The following is a 12,272-nucleotide window of genomic DNA, read 5'->3' as shown; positions in this document are numbered from 1 at the left end:
CTTCTTATTAAATATTATGTGGTTTAACAGATTCTGTGATTTAATGTTTTATTTTCGTTTTATACCATCAACTGACAGGTTGCAGATGGAAATTAGCCCCTGTGGCTAAAAATGGAACATTTGCATAATGGATTGAGCTACCGGTACTTATAATTTTTTAAAATAGGCAAAATAAATGCACACTCTTTAAATTATCATGCTAAAGATAAAATAAGAACATGTTAGACAGTGATTTTAAAAGGGCTTTTTACGTAACAGATCTTGCTAGAAAAATAAATATGATGCTATGATCAAAGGCAGTTTGGCGTTTACAGTGCTCTTGTGTTCACAATTATGTTGTAACTACTTATGGATAAATAGAAAATAAATCATTTAAAGTTTCAAGGTGTATGCTAATGAAAATTTATTTGAACAGTCCCCTAATCCTTGACTCTTGACAGGAACAGATAAAAGCTTCTGTTTTTTTCCTGCCTACTATTCTAATGCTGTAATTGAGTTTAGGGTGGGAACAAGGAGGTAATCAAAACCTATTGTTGATCTATCAGGAAGACTAATTTGGTCCAGTCCATGTTAAGTTTTACTTTCTATTTCCACAAATCTACTCAAGTAGTGAACCAGCTAAGCAATGCTGTTAAAAAAACTGAAGGAAGTAATTAAATATGCAGTACTCTACATTTTATAGTAAATTAATCGTTAATCCTGCTTCACACTATCGGGTGTTGTGCAATGCGTAAGCAGTAAGCAAAATGAAACATCTGACAGAAACAGGCTGCAATGGAAATGATTTATTTTCAAGTTATATGGTTTCCTTAATTAAATGCTCAGTGGAAGAAGAGTTTGACTACGACAGTGGTCCCTATTTAAAACTGAGTACATATTGGTCAAAAACAATAGCTTCTTTGTTTCAACTGCTGGTGTCTTTTGTTTGTTCCATTTCAGCTAAATCCAAGACTTAAGGGATTTTTGGGGTTCTGTTCTTCTTTGCATTTTCGACAGCATCCCAAGTATTTTGGAAAAAAGGAAGCAAATAAAGGCTTTAGATGGAGCTCTTCTCCTCTCTCTGCCAAAAAGGTCCCTTACATATGAACATCTTCTCTTTCTTGCACAGTTCTTTTACATTATGTGACAGCCAAATGAATGCACTTGTTTTCTCACTACATAAAAAGACAAGCAATGAGGACAGTTTCTACTGGAGACAGCAAAAATAGAAACCAGTCTTGTGTTTATACACCAAGAGCACAAAAGCCAATGAAAACAAGGAATATGTTGAGTGCCATATGTGGGCCAGTCACACTATACAGCATCTTTGTGTTTATTAAAGAGCTGTCTTAAGAACTGACTTGAAGCTTGAAGTGAAGTGAAGCTGGAAATAAAACCAGGGGTGATGTAAACACACACTGGCTGCAATCAAACACAACATTTTAACAGAACGACTTAAACATAAAAGAAAAAATATAAAAGTAAATAAAACTTAAGGAGTTTTTCATTAACCATGATTAGTATATATATGTATTTTTTGATGCAATTCCTTTTTTCCTTATATTTTTAAGTTATTTGTCTTAGTTTTCTGCTATATATCAGTGTCACTACTGCATATGAGTTGTTGATGGTCTTAGTCTTTCTTTCTATATTTTTTCTTCTGAGAAATACACTTTATAATTAAGAAATATTATAATTTCAAGGCTATATTTGTAGAACAAAAACAGAAAAAAGAAAAAAAAACATTTACTGTGTGTGGCATTTAGTAAAACCTCAGGCTGTGACATTCTTCTATCTGTGAATGCTGAGCAGACCAGAGACTGGTCCAATAACAGAAAGCGGACTACAGTTAATTAAAAAAATCCCCACCTCTATGACTTTTTAATATTTTGTCACTATGTGGGATTTTATTTGAGAGGCCAACACAAAGTAACACACAGTTAAGTGGAACTGATGTGACTATAATCTAGATGTTAGCAAACACATAAAACAACAAACCAAACTGTGGCTTACCATCGTCTATGTCTTTGAGGATGCTGACTGTAGTGGTAGGATAGTGCATTCCTAGCCGACCTCCAACAGGCAGGGTCAGAATCACGCTGAAGCTCTCCACTTCCTCGTACAGAGAGTCATCGATGATCACCACGCGACACGTCTTCTCCCGCTCTCCTTTGTCGAATCGAAGGATGCTGCCGTGTTCCTCGGGACGTGAAATGTAGTCCGAGTAGGACAGAACGGTGGTGGGGATCGTTCCTGTGGCAGAACCTTTGGAAGAACCAGGAAAAAAAGGAGTGCGAGGAGATGCTTAGAGAGTTTGTGGAGGAAACTGAAGATGGCGGAAAATTAAATACGACTGGAAAGGCAAATCTTATGGGGCATAGCCTGAGACTCAACTGTGCTTTAAACCGTAGTGGAGCTAACGCATGAAGATAAAACATGGTATGGACTATGGTCTTTACTATGATGTATTCCTGACATTTAAGTTGCTATTTCTTCATCAGTATTTAAAGTCTTAATTGTATGACAGCAAACGGAATATAATAAATAATATTATTAGAGCAACTAAAATATTTTAGAGCAATCTCTATAGCTGTGCTCCTGTTGGCAGGTGGAAGAAAAACTGTCACCTTTTCCACACTGTGTAATTTTTACTGTTACTCTCCATTCAGGAAACATTCAGTCTTTATTTGTTTATTAGCTTTGTATTCTTTTTCTTTTGTTTTTTCTTAAAAGATACACTTTACCCAGTGATTGTATGCTTAGTTGTGTCCGATTGTTGCCCTCTGAACTGCACAGCTCATACTGTGCTTGATTCTGATGTTTTTTTTTAATTTTCTTTCATGTTGAAAGAGAGTTATTCGTCTTCACTTGCTCAGGATAAGGGAGAGTTGCAAAGTCAACCACTTAATTGCAGCTGACTGATCTTAAAGAGATACGTCTTAATTAACTTTAACTGATGAGCTGAATTAGACATCATTGTCTCACAATTTGGATTAAACTGAGTTGCTCACATGGCTTCATATTAAAATATTGTGCATATTGTGATCTGAAAATTTCACGTTTACATTTTGTTAGCTTTAACTGATTAAAAATGATTTTAAATCGTTAGACTCTTCTGATCTGCACCACCTGATTTTAGTAGTCTCAACAATGTGGGAGAGATACAAAGGAAAAGGAGCAGATTCGCACCCTGCTGTGTGGAACAGACCACCATCAGTTCCTCACTTATGTCTCCACTGCGGTGTACGGGGATGAAAAGCTCCCCAACATCTTCCTCTATTGAATGAATTGGTTCAGGAAAGAACACGGTCGACTCTGGAAAAAGAAAAGCAAAAAAAGAGAAGAACAGGGTGAAGTTAATGACATGTGTAACGGTAGGCTGTAATCCACAGAACATCAGGTAGTGAGGAAGTTATGCAGGCTAGTCGCTCTATGACTATGTATTCTGTGCTGGTAGAATATTACTTTTATCTACTTAGGTGGTCATCCTGCAGAGAGGTTATGCATATGAAAAAAAAACAATCTCCATCACAGTTTTCTGGTTTGATGTAACCAGAGAGGCTCTTCAAAGACACCCCTACAGAGCTTTTTTTTTTTTTTTTTTTATACCTCCTTGCATGTGGCAGACAAATACAATTGCAGGCCTCCCAAGATCATCACGCAGAGCTTCATCACCTGGGAGTTTCACTCATCGACTCTCGTGTGCACAGACGGGTCAGCCACTCACTTATTTTTCTTCTCTACTTCTTAATCATCTCTTGCCTCTCTGGTTTGTGACTGAGAGAAAAACTTAGATTCGTTGAAAGCATCATCTATCAAAGCAAAAACCTCGTAGTGTGGCAACAGAATGGTTGGAGTTGCTTCCCGCACAGCACTCTGGGGCCAATAAAAATAATTATAAAGTGAACTAACTTTCAGCTCGTCTCAGATCTTCTGGTGCTGTCTATTTTTGTGGAGAAAATGAGCGACTGAATGAAGGGAGACTCAAAGAGCACTTGCGGATTGCTTTTGCAGCATGAACACCAATTAAAGGGCCGGAGAGTAGACAATCCAAAGAAATAGATTTATCTTTGAAACAACATATGGCGTAAGAGGAGATAAACACCTGAGAAGACTCTTTGAGATGAAGCCATCAATATAAGACAATCTTACACACAGTGGGAGGTCAAACATTTCTCCTCTCTTGTGATAACACTTGCTAAATCGTTCTCCCTCCTCTCAATCTTCCAGCGTTTCTCCTTTCTGCTACAGCCTATAATCTGTCACTCCCCGGGGGAAAGTCGTGCGGCTGGAGGTTTGGGCGGGAGGGGGTGCTGCAAGAGCAGGATACCGGGCTCCGCCGCCTTACCTATTCCTTTCACACACTCAAACGCACCACAAATTTCCACTCCCACTCCATGCATATACTACAAACTTCGTCTCACCTCATAGTACTTTCACGTCTCATTCCACCATTTCCTCCTGCACAGCCCCCTTAATCCAGTCAAGATTTAGAAAAGGCAAACTTTTCATCCAAGTGGGTCAAGTTCACCTTCTTGAGAAAAACGCACTGTCATTTTAAAACATTCATGGGGAATGCGAAAAAGTAACACGCTTGTAAAGACGGTGCTGAATCTAGAAGTGCTTGCATCTAATCTTGTTTTTAATCTAGCAGAAAAGAAAGCAAAACAGGAACTCTGTTTGGCTTTTATAACTCTGTATAGCACTTCTCAAATATTGATAAATCATGAATTTTCTACGGATGCAGGAATGTGTTCTGTGTAGTTTTTTTCTAGATGTTTTGTCTATACTTTGAGCACCTTGTATAAAAAAAAGAAAAAATATGCCACACATGCAACGAGAAAACCAGCAGTTGATAACGAACACACAGGTTCCATCTTTTTAAGCACAAGCAAACCTCTATAGGTCAACAAAGCCGTTGACCTTGTACCTTCATAGAAATACAAAGATGAAAAAGAAAACCATACTTCACATGAATTTAACAGCATTGGTACAAAATGCAAACAGTAAGAGTTCCACTGATATATAGCATCACTGCGGAAGAAAAAGCAAGCAAGATGTATTACCGACTGTGGCGAGAAGCAGTTTCTTGCAGCATACAGTCAAACAGCAGGCTGCCACCTTCAGCTTTAGTCAGCACTGTGCATGGATTATATATGGAAGTTTGCAGGAGGAGACTCAGCTATTGCAAAGGAAATGGGCTGCAGCATGAGCCCAGTTATGTTGGTATTAATCAAAAAGTGAGGAGGATGAAAATAACATATGCACTCTAAAAGCTGAGAGGACTATAAAATGTTTACAAAAGTATTCTCAATGCCCAAACAGACAGTGCTCTGATACCTGAGATTCCAACCCATCTGTGGTACCTTATGAAGCAAAACTCATTCAGTAAAAATATGATTTCCAGCACAATATTATCTTTCCCTGTCTGCTCTTGGGTTCAGCTCTTCTGTAACTAACGGGAAAGACCAAAAGTGACTTTTTTGGTCTGCCTACAAGACTTTACATGAAGCAGAAGACTAACATTACCTTGAATACACTGTGGCCACAGTGAAACGTTGGCAGTGTCATGCTATGCTATTTCATTAGAAGGGTCATGGGAGCTGGTCACAGTTGATGGGAAGGTAGATAAAGCCAAACAAAGAGTATTAATAAGTGGAAGAAGACCTGTTGGAGATTGTAAAAGACTTGAGACGGAATGGGGAGATCAGGTTCTATCAGGGTATTACACATAGAAGATCTATTCACGTTTTGTGGCAAGACTTGAAAATTGATCAGACATTCTCCATCTAGTCTCAGTGACCTTGCGCAATTGTGCAAAGCTGGTAGAGATATTTCCAGAAGACTTGCCATTACACATAAAAAGTGGTTATACCTACTATTAACTCAGGCGAGATGAAATCAAATTCATTTCTGCACATTTCTAGGATTTTATTTGGAAAAACATACACATTTTCCCTCTGTTCATCTTCCACAATGCGCCACTTTTGGTACATTTTATTTTCCCAAATAAAATCTGTAAAACTAAAAATTACCGTAAAACAATATTTAGCAGCTCTAAAAGATATATTGCACAGTCACACAGACATTTTCAGAGCCCTTATAAGAAGAAACTGTTTGCCTAAATCTTGGAACGGTTCTAGCTAAAGCTTAGCGTCTCCCTCCTCGAAAGTAGATATTAACTAGGCTGAAATGTTCTCAAGGGAGGGAATCTTCAGGCCAACCGAAGGACCACACAAACGCTGGTTTCATCATTTAAGACCACACTGTTAATGCCACTGGCAAAGCCAAATCTTCTCTGGGCCCATTAGATTACAGAGGGACACATCTCTGTCACATAAGACTGTCCCTGGAGACAGCAGAAAACAAACCAGCTCCTAACCCCTCCTCACACATATCATAATTAACCCACAAGGGAGGAGGATCGGAGGCAGGAAAATGAAGCGGGGAGAGCCTGAAAGCTAGAGAATATGTCGACAAATGAGCAAGAGAGTTATGAGCAACTGTTGTGTGTTTTTAATTACGTAGAGGCTGAGCTGGAGAGAGGGATAATGCATACAAATACCAAGAAGCAAAAGTGACAAAAGAGTAAATCTAACATTGATTGAGCAGAGCTGTGCCACTTAAAATTCCATTAACGTTTCAATTTTAAGAGCGAGAGAGAGTTAAAAAAAAAAAAAAAGAAAAGAAAAACTAGGGCAGAGAAAATTGCAATAAAACCCTAAATAAGAAGGTGAGCTCCCTGTGTGTGGGTGAGTGGAATGTCTGATTTTATTGCTACTTTTGTAACACTTGTTTTTTTTTTTTTTTTTTTTGAAATTAACCAGGCTGCACAGTGGCGCAGTTGGTAGAGCTGTTGCCGTGCAGCAAGAAGGTTCTGGGTTCAATTCCCGGCCCCGGTCTTTCTGCATGGAGTTTGCATGTTCTCCCTGTGCATGCGTGGGTTTTCTCCGGGTACTCCGGTTTCCTCCCACAGTCCAAAAAACATGACTGTTAGGTTAATTGGTCTGTCTAAATTGCCCCTAGGTGTGTGTGCGCATGGTTGTGTGTCTGTGTTGCCCTGCGACAGACTGGCGACCTGTCCAGGAACGTAAGCTGGTGATAGGCACCAGCACCCCTCCCGACCCCACTGAGGGACAAGGGTGTTCAGAAAATGGATGGATGAAATTAACCACCGTGTTCATTTTGAGGAGCAAGAGTTAGAAACACCATTCAGAACAAAAGAAATGCATCATCCCTAAAATGCTTCTCATCTGGCTAACATGTCACAAATGAATTTCCATGCTGCAGCTGAGAGATTTCACCAACTCTCCATATCAGCAAGAGACAGTGTTTATACTGACATTTTCCGTCTTTCACTTTTCTACATTTAATCATATATGCATGTTGCACATGTATCATTATGAAAAGTGTAATTGAATGCCAGAGAGCATTTTGAGCTATTTTCACTGTAAATGTTGAATCTCTTATTTTGTTTTTTACTTATATTGGTCAGGATGAAGTTAGACATATCAAAATTTGATATATGATCTATAAAATTGAAATCCATATTAGTCTAATCAACATTTGAGCAGAAAATCTTCTGTCATTCAACACATATATAAAAGGATAAAGCTCAGACATAATCCACAGTCAGTCCTGTGAAAAAGCCTTGTGCAGTTTCACACACGTAAAAATCTGAAACTGGCTGAGCAGCAGAAGCTGAAAGATGGGAGTAAATTACAGAGGTGTGAAAAAAGTATTAGTAGTATTTGCAGTCCTCTGTATAGAGCTTCTGTTTTATGTTTTGTTTGTTAAACTTAAATGTTTTGGGTCTTTAAGCAAATCCAGCAACCTCTGTAAGTACAAAAATGTTTTCAAATTAGCTTAAGCAAAAAAAGATATCAAATTAAAGAAATATTAACACATCTAAAACTATACCAATGAACAGATGAGAAACAATATATGACATTTAACAGTCTGAGGAGAGTTACAAAATATTTTTCTAAGGCTTCAGGACTCTAGTGAACCCCAGTTACCCACAAATTTGAGAAAATGCAGGACAGTGGTGAACACTGAGCTGGCAAAAAGCACTCCAAGAGCGCATCAATGACTCATCCCAGGAGGCTACAAAAGAAACTAGAATGACATCTAAAGCAAGAAAGAGAGCGGGAAAGAATGGCATCCATGGGAGAGTTGCGGGGTGGAAACTACTGCTGACCAGAAACAACACTAACTCCCATCTTGCTTTTGCAAAAAAAGACTTTTGAAACAAGATTCCAATATGAAAGTGGAGCTTTTCAGAAGGTGCATTTCCCATCAAATCTGGTGTAAAAACTAACACCACGTTAGATTTTGGGGAAATGATTCCCTGCACACAGAATGAACATACTGCATGGATATAGAGTGTTCATCAGCAGCACTGACCATCATCTGGGTCTAGGATCTCCACTGTTGCTGAGATGGGGAACTCCATCACTCCCATCACCGGTTCAGACAGCAGAATCTGGAAGGTCTCCGCTTGCTCGTACTTATCGTCAGTCAGAATCTGAACATGCCACGTCGCTCTCGTCTGTCCTGGATTGAACTGGACCTGCCTTTGAGACTTCCCCTTGAAGTCCTCATCTTTTCTTGCACTGCCATCTTGTGTGCCAATGCCTGCGAGGAACAAAGAAGACAAAAAGCACAAAAAGAATTAGCCATGCAAAATGAATTTAACCAATAGGCAAGAAGTCGAGGGAAAACAAAGACACAAGCAATGGGGGAGCGACAGACACAAGAAAGAAACAGATGAAAAACAGATTAAAAATTCACACCCTTTAACAGAGAGGTGAGGAAATGAGTGCTGTGTTTTTCTCTTCGCTGATCACTTAGAGTGGAATGTGTGAATGATATTTGTGACTGAAATATTTAATATACGGCCCACTCTTTGTTACAAGAGAGATTAGTTACAATGCAGTGGCTTTTCAGCTCTGTGCCACATCATTTTCAACTAAATCTAATCTGAATAAACCCTTTAATGCAACTCTATTTCACTGTGATATATCTAATGGCACCATTAAAATGGGGCTCTAACCAACTGGTAACACTGGCTTTCAGATTAAAGACAACAGGGAACACTGGTGGCACTTATGAAATGCGTTACGTCTGGAAGTGAGCTGTTCATGTTCTTTGTTTACAGTCATAAAGCCCTTGGCGAACAAACAGAACCGTTACTACGCCAGGCAGACACTCATGCCTGTGAGTCCAGGACAAAAGGATTTGTTATCTCTTTTCAGACGTTCTGATGCCTGCACAAACAACAAGGGGGTGACAAACATATGCAGATGGGATTGGATACATATTGAACATGAGCACACTGTGATTATTGTATGCAGAAGATAAGCTGAAAATAAATGTTGCAACAGAACAACAAAACGCAGTCACTCTCATTCAAATTAAATTTTTTATTTTAGCGTCGTTGCATTGTGTACCAAAAACAGCGTAAAACAGAATGAGAACGTTTTTCTGGCGTGTATTACGTACTGATCTAGACCAGGACAGATGAAGGAAACTATAAAACATATAAATGTAGAATAAGTACAATAATGTAAAGTGCATAATAAACAGCAGCTCAACATTTTAACAGCTTGAGTCAGAAAGGCAAATCTGGTGGTCCTGGTTTTGATGTATCATTTGCATGTTTACAGAAGCTGAAAACGTTCCTGGAGAGGGCTTTGGAGAGTCACAGCAGAAGGGAGTCTGACATCAGGAAATGGGACAAAAAGACCCATGTGCTGGAAAAAATCTAGGTCAAGGTGTAAAACCAAGGGCTGTTGTATGCAAGTCAGTGATTAGTTCATAATATGCAAGTTCTGGAGGATAACATGTTCTTGGAGCCTAAAATCTCCCTCTTTTTGATCCCAAGCAGTGATATTTGATGTATATCATCACACAACAATAAATCTGAGTAAATGTACAGTGCTGGTCATAAACAACACTGATCATCATGATGAACGTCATTGACTGATTATTCATTTCAAACGTTTTTTTTTGTGTTTTTTGTTTTTTCCAGCTTGGTCCTGTATGTCATATAACTAACAGCTTTGGGTTCAAAAGCTTGAATATATCATGGATTTTCTCTAATCCACAAAGACTCAAACATGTGCGCTTTACTAACATTTGAACAAAACTCCCTCTGCAAGGTACAAACTACAGTTTATGCTTTCTGTACTCATTAACACACGTCAGTGTTTTAGTTTGATCGATGACAATTCTTGTCATCACAAATGGAAACCTTAATTTACAAAGATTGACTTCCTGGAACTGACCAATAATTCAATAATTGCCCTCAGTGACCATCATGACCTGGAGCACTGCTTTTCAACAGTGCAGCCTTATCACCTAAATTTAAGACTAGCTTATATTTTTTACACTATTCCAAAACAAAAAAAAATTCCTCTTTTTTTTTTTTTTTTTTTTTTAACTTTCATTCTAATAATCAGTTTATCCACATAAAATAAAAAATAAAAATAAAAAAACACATGGAATAAAATGTGCCTTTAAAGAAAGAAAGTGTTAATCATAAAGTCTGTGGAGTCTCACAGCTCCACACTTATTCTGCTCTCTGGAGAAAAAAGGCACAGTTTGTGGGTCACATTGAGGTTCCCTCTGTGGAGGAGGATAGATACCCTCCAAACTGTTGATCACATTGACTGTTAGTCATGGATTTGAAGACCCTGATGTTTGTGTCTCAGAACAGAAGTTTCAAGTTACAAATCCCCCCAAATACCTGTCACACTCCAAGCTTACCTTATTTTTGTCTATTGAGACATTTAAATATGTGATATATAAATGCTTTTGGGGTGAGAGTAATCACTTCATCAACAGAAAAAAAAAATGTTGTTGTAATACAGCTCATTTACACATGGAGGAAAACTGTAGAAAGCCAGTTTAGTGCCCAAAAGTTTCTAACCTCATATCTTTTTGTATTCTGTTACATCTGTCTACATAAAATCTGCTGTAATTTAGTTTTACTTCCGTATTTTTTTCTTACATAAAAAACTATTATAATTCATAGAGTTTTAATCATAGTTTTCTGTCACAGACCTTGGGTCTTCATTCAACTCAGTTTGTGTTAATTGGTTTCCTACCTTCATTTTCCTTCCTCTTTCCACAGCTGTACCACATCTCCTCTAATTAGTTCATCTGGTTTCTTTGTCATTTTCCACATTTCACCTTTTTATTGAAGCTCCCGGTTTTTGTTTTGGTTCCTAGTCGGATTCTTCTATTACTCTATCTGCTATTCTGTCTGAACTTTGTGACCTGCTCTTCCTGCCATTCCATTTCAAGTTTTACTCATTATTTATTATTAAAGAAACCCTATTTTGCCACAGTCAGTCTGTGTACCTGGGTCCTCCATAAGCTGCAAAATCACACTTTCGAGTCAGTACCAATGCTTATTTGTAGTCTAATCTTAATTTGCAATGAGGCACTTTACTACAAAAGCTTCTTCAGTCATGTTATATTTACATGAAATGACAAAAAAAATATTGTACTTTTAATAAATAATGACATGCTGCAATCTGTGATGTGCAATTGTGTGCACCTAAAGATAAAATGAACATTGAAATTTTCAGAATGTATAAAGACCAAATCTTTAAATTGCAGTGTCCCGTAAAAGTTAAAAGGTCTTCAGTGTTTTTTTTGTTTTGTTTTTTTTACAAATGGAAAAAGTGACATGGATTTATACTCAGCACACTGGATCAATACTTAACAGGAGGACATTTCAATGCAGTTAAAGTTGCAATTAGTCTTGAGTTTGCCTCTGCCAAATTTGCTCATTTAAAGACAAAGACTTTCACATTTGGTGTAAAACTATCTCAGCATTTCAGAAAAAGAACATCATGCCAACAGTCAAACACTAATCAAGCATGATCAGGTAGTGTCATGCTTGTTTTTTTTGTTTTGTTTTTTTTTTTTTTTTTTTTTTTTTTTTCATTTGAACAAAAAGGGGAAAAAAATCCCAGAAAAACTTAAATGATTTTTTTTTTACAATGCTATTAAACGGGAAAGCAGATTTATTTGGAATTCACCCAAATTAAAATACAGTTTATTTTAATGAAGATAACAGGACAGTCATAAACAGATGCATGTAAGCTGTAAAAGGTCCCCTCGTTTTAAAACACAGCTTTCTAAAAAGACTGATGAACTAAAACTAGTCAATACTGAGACTGTGAATTTATTCAAAATATGTGAGTGAAGGGTGTACAAACCCCCCCCCCCCCCCCAACAAAAAAAAAACATCATTTTACAATCACTGATATAACAAAACG

At 37.8% G+C, this 12,272-nt stretch overlaps 1 protein-coding gene across 1 annotated transcript in view; it reads right to left on the bottom strand.

Annotated features, from left to right (window-relative positions):
• LOC106951387 (FRAS1 related extracellular matrix 2) overlaps positions 1-12,272 on the bottom strand; it is a gene marked incomplete at its 3' end in the record, with an annotated part of 84,593 nt that overhangs the window by 21,988 nt on the left and 50,333 nt on the right. Inside the window, exons 4-6 of the mRNA XM_015038896.1 lie at positions 8,386-8,616; positions 3,169-3,294; positions 1,993-2,244 (exon numbers count right to left, since the gene is read on the bottom strand). Of these exons, the coding sequence (XP_014894382.1) occupies positions 1,993-2,244; positions 3,169-3,294; positions 8,386-8,616 (609 nt within the window). The remainder of the gene's footprint in view (positions 1-1,992; positions 2,245-3,168; positions 3,295-8,385; positions 8,617-12,272) is intronic.

The sequence above is a fragment of the Poecilia latipinna genome, unplaced genomic scaffold (assembly GCF_001443285.1).
Source record: "Poecilia latipinna isolate Pla-1442-1.1 unplaced genomic scaffold, P_latipinna-1.0 Scaffold457, whole genome shotgun sequence".
Lineage (NCBI taxonomy): Eukaryota > Metazoa > Chordata > Actinopteri > Cyprinodontiformes > Poeciliidae > Poecilia > Poecilia latipinna.
Note: the sequence above shows the minus strand (reverse complement) of the source record. Positions and strands in the feature narration are given on the sequence as shown.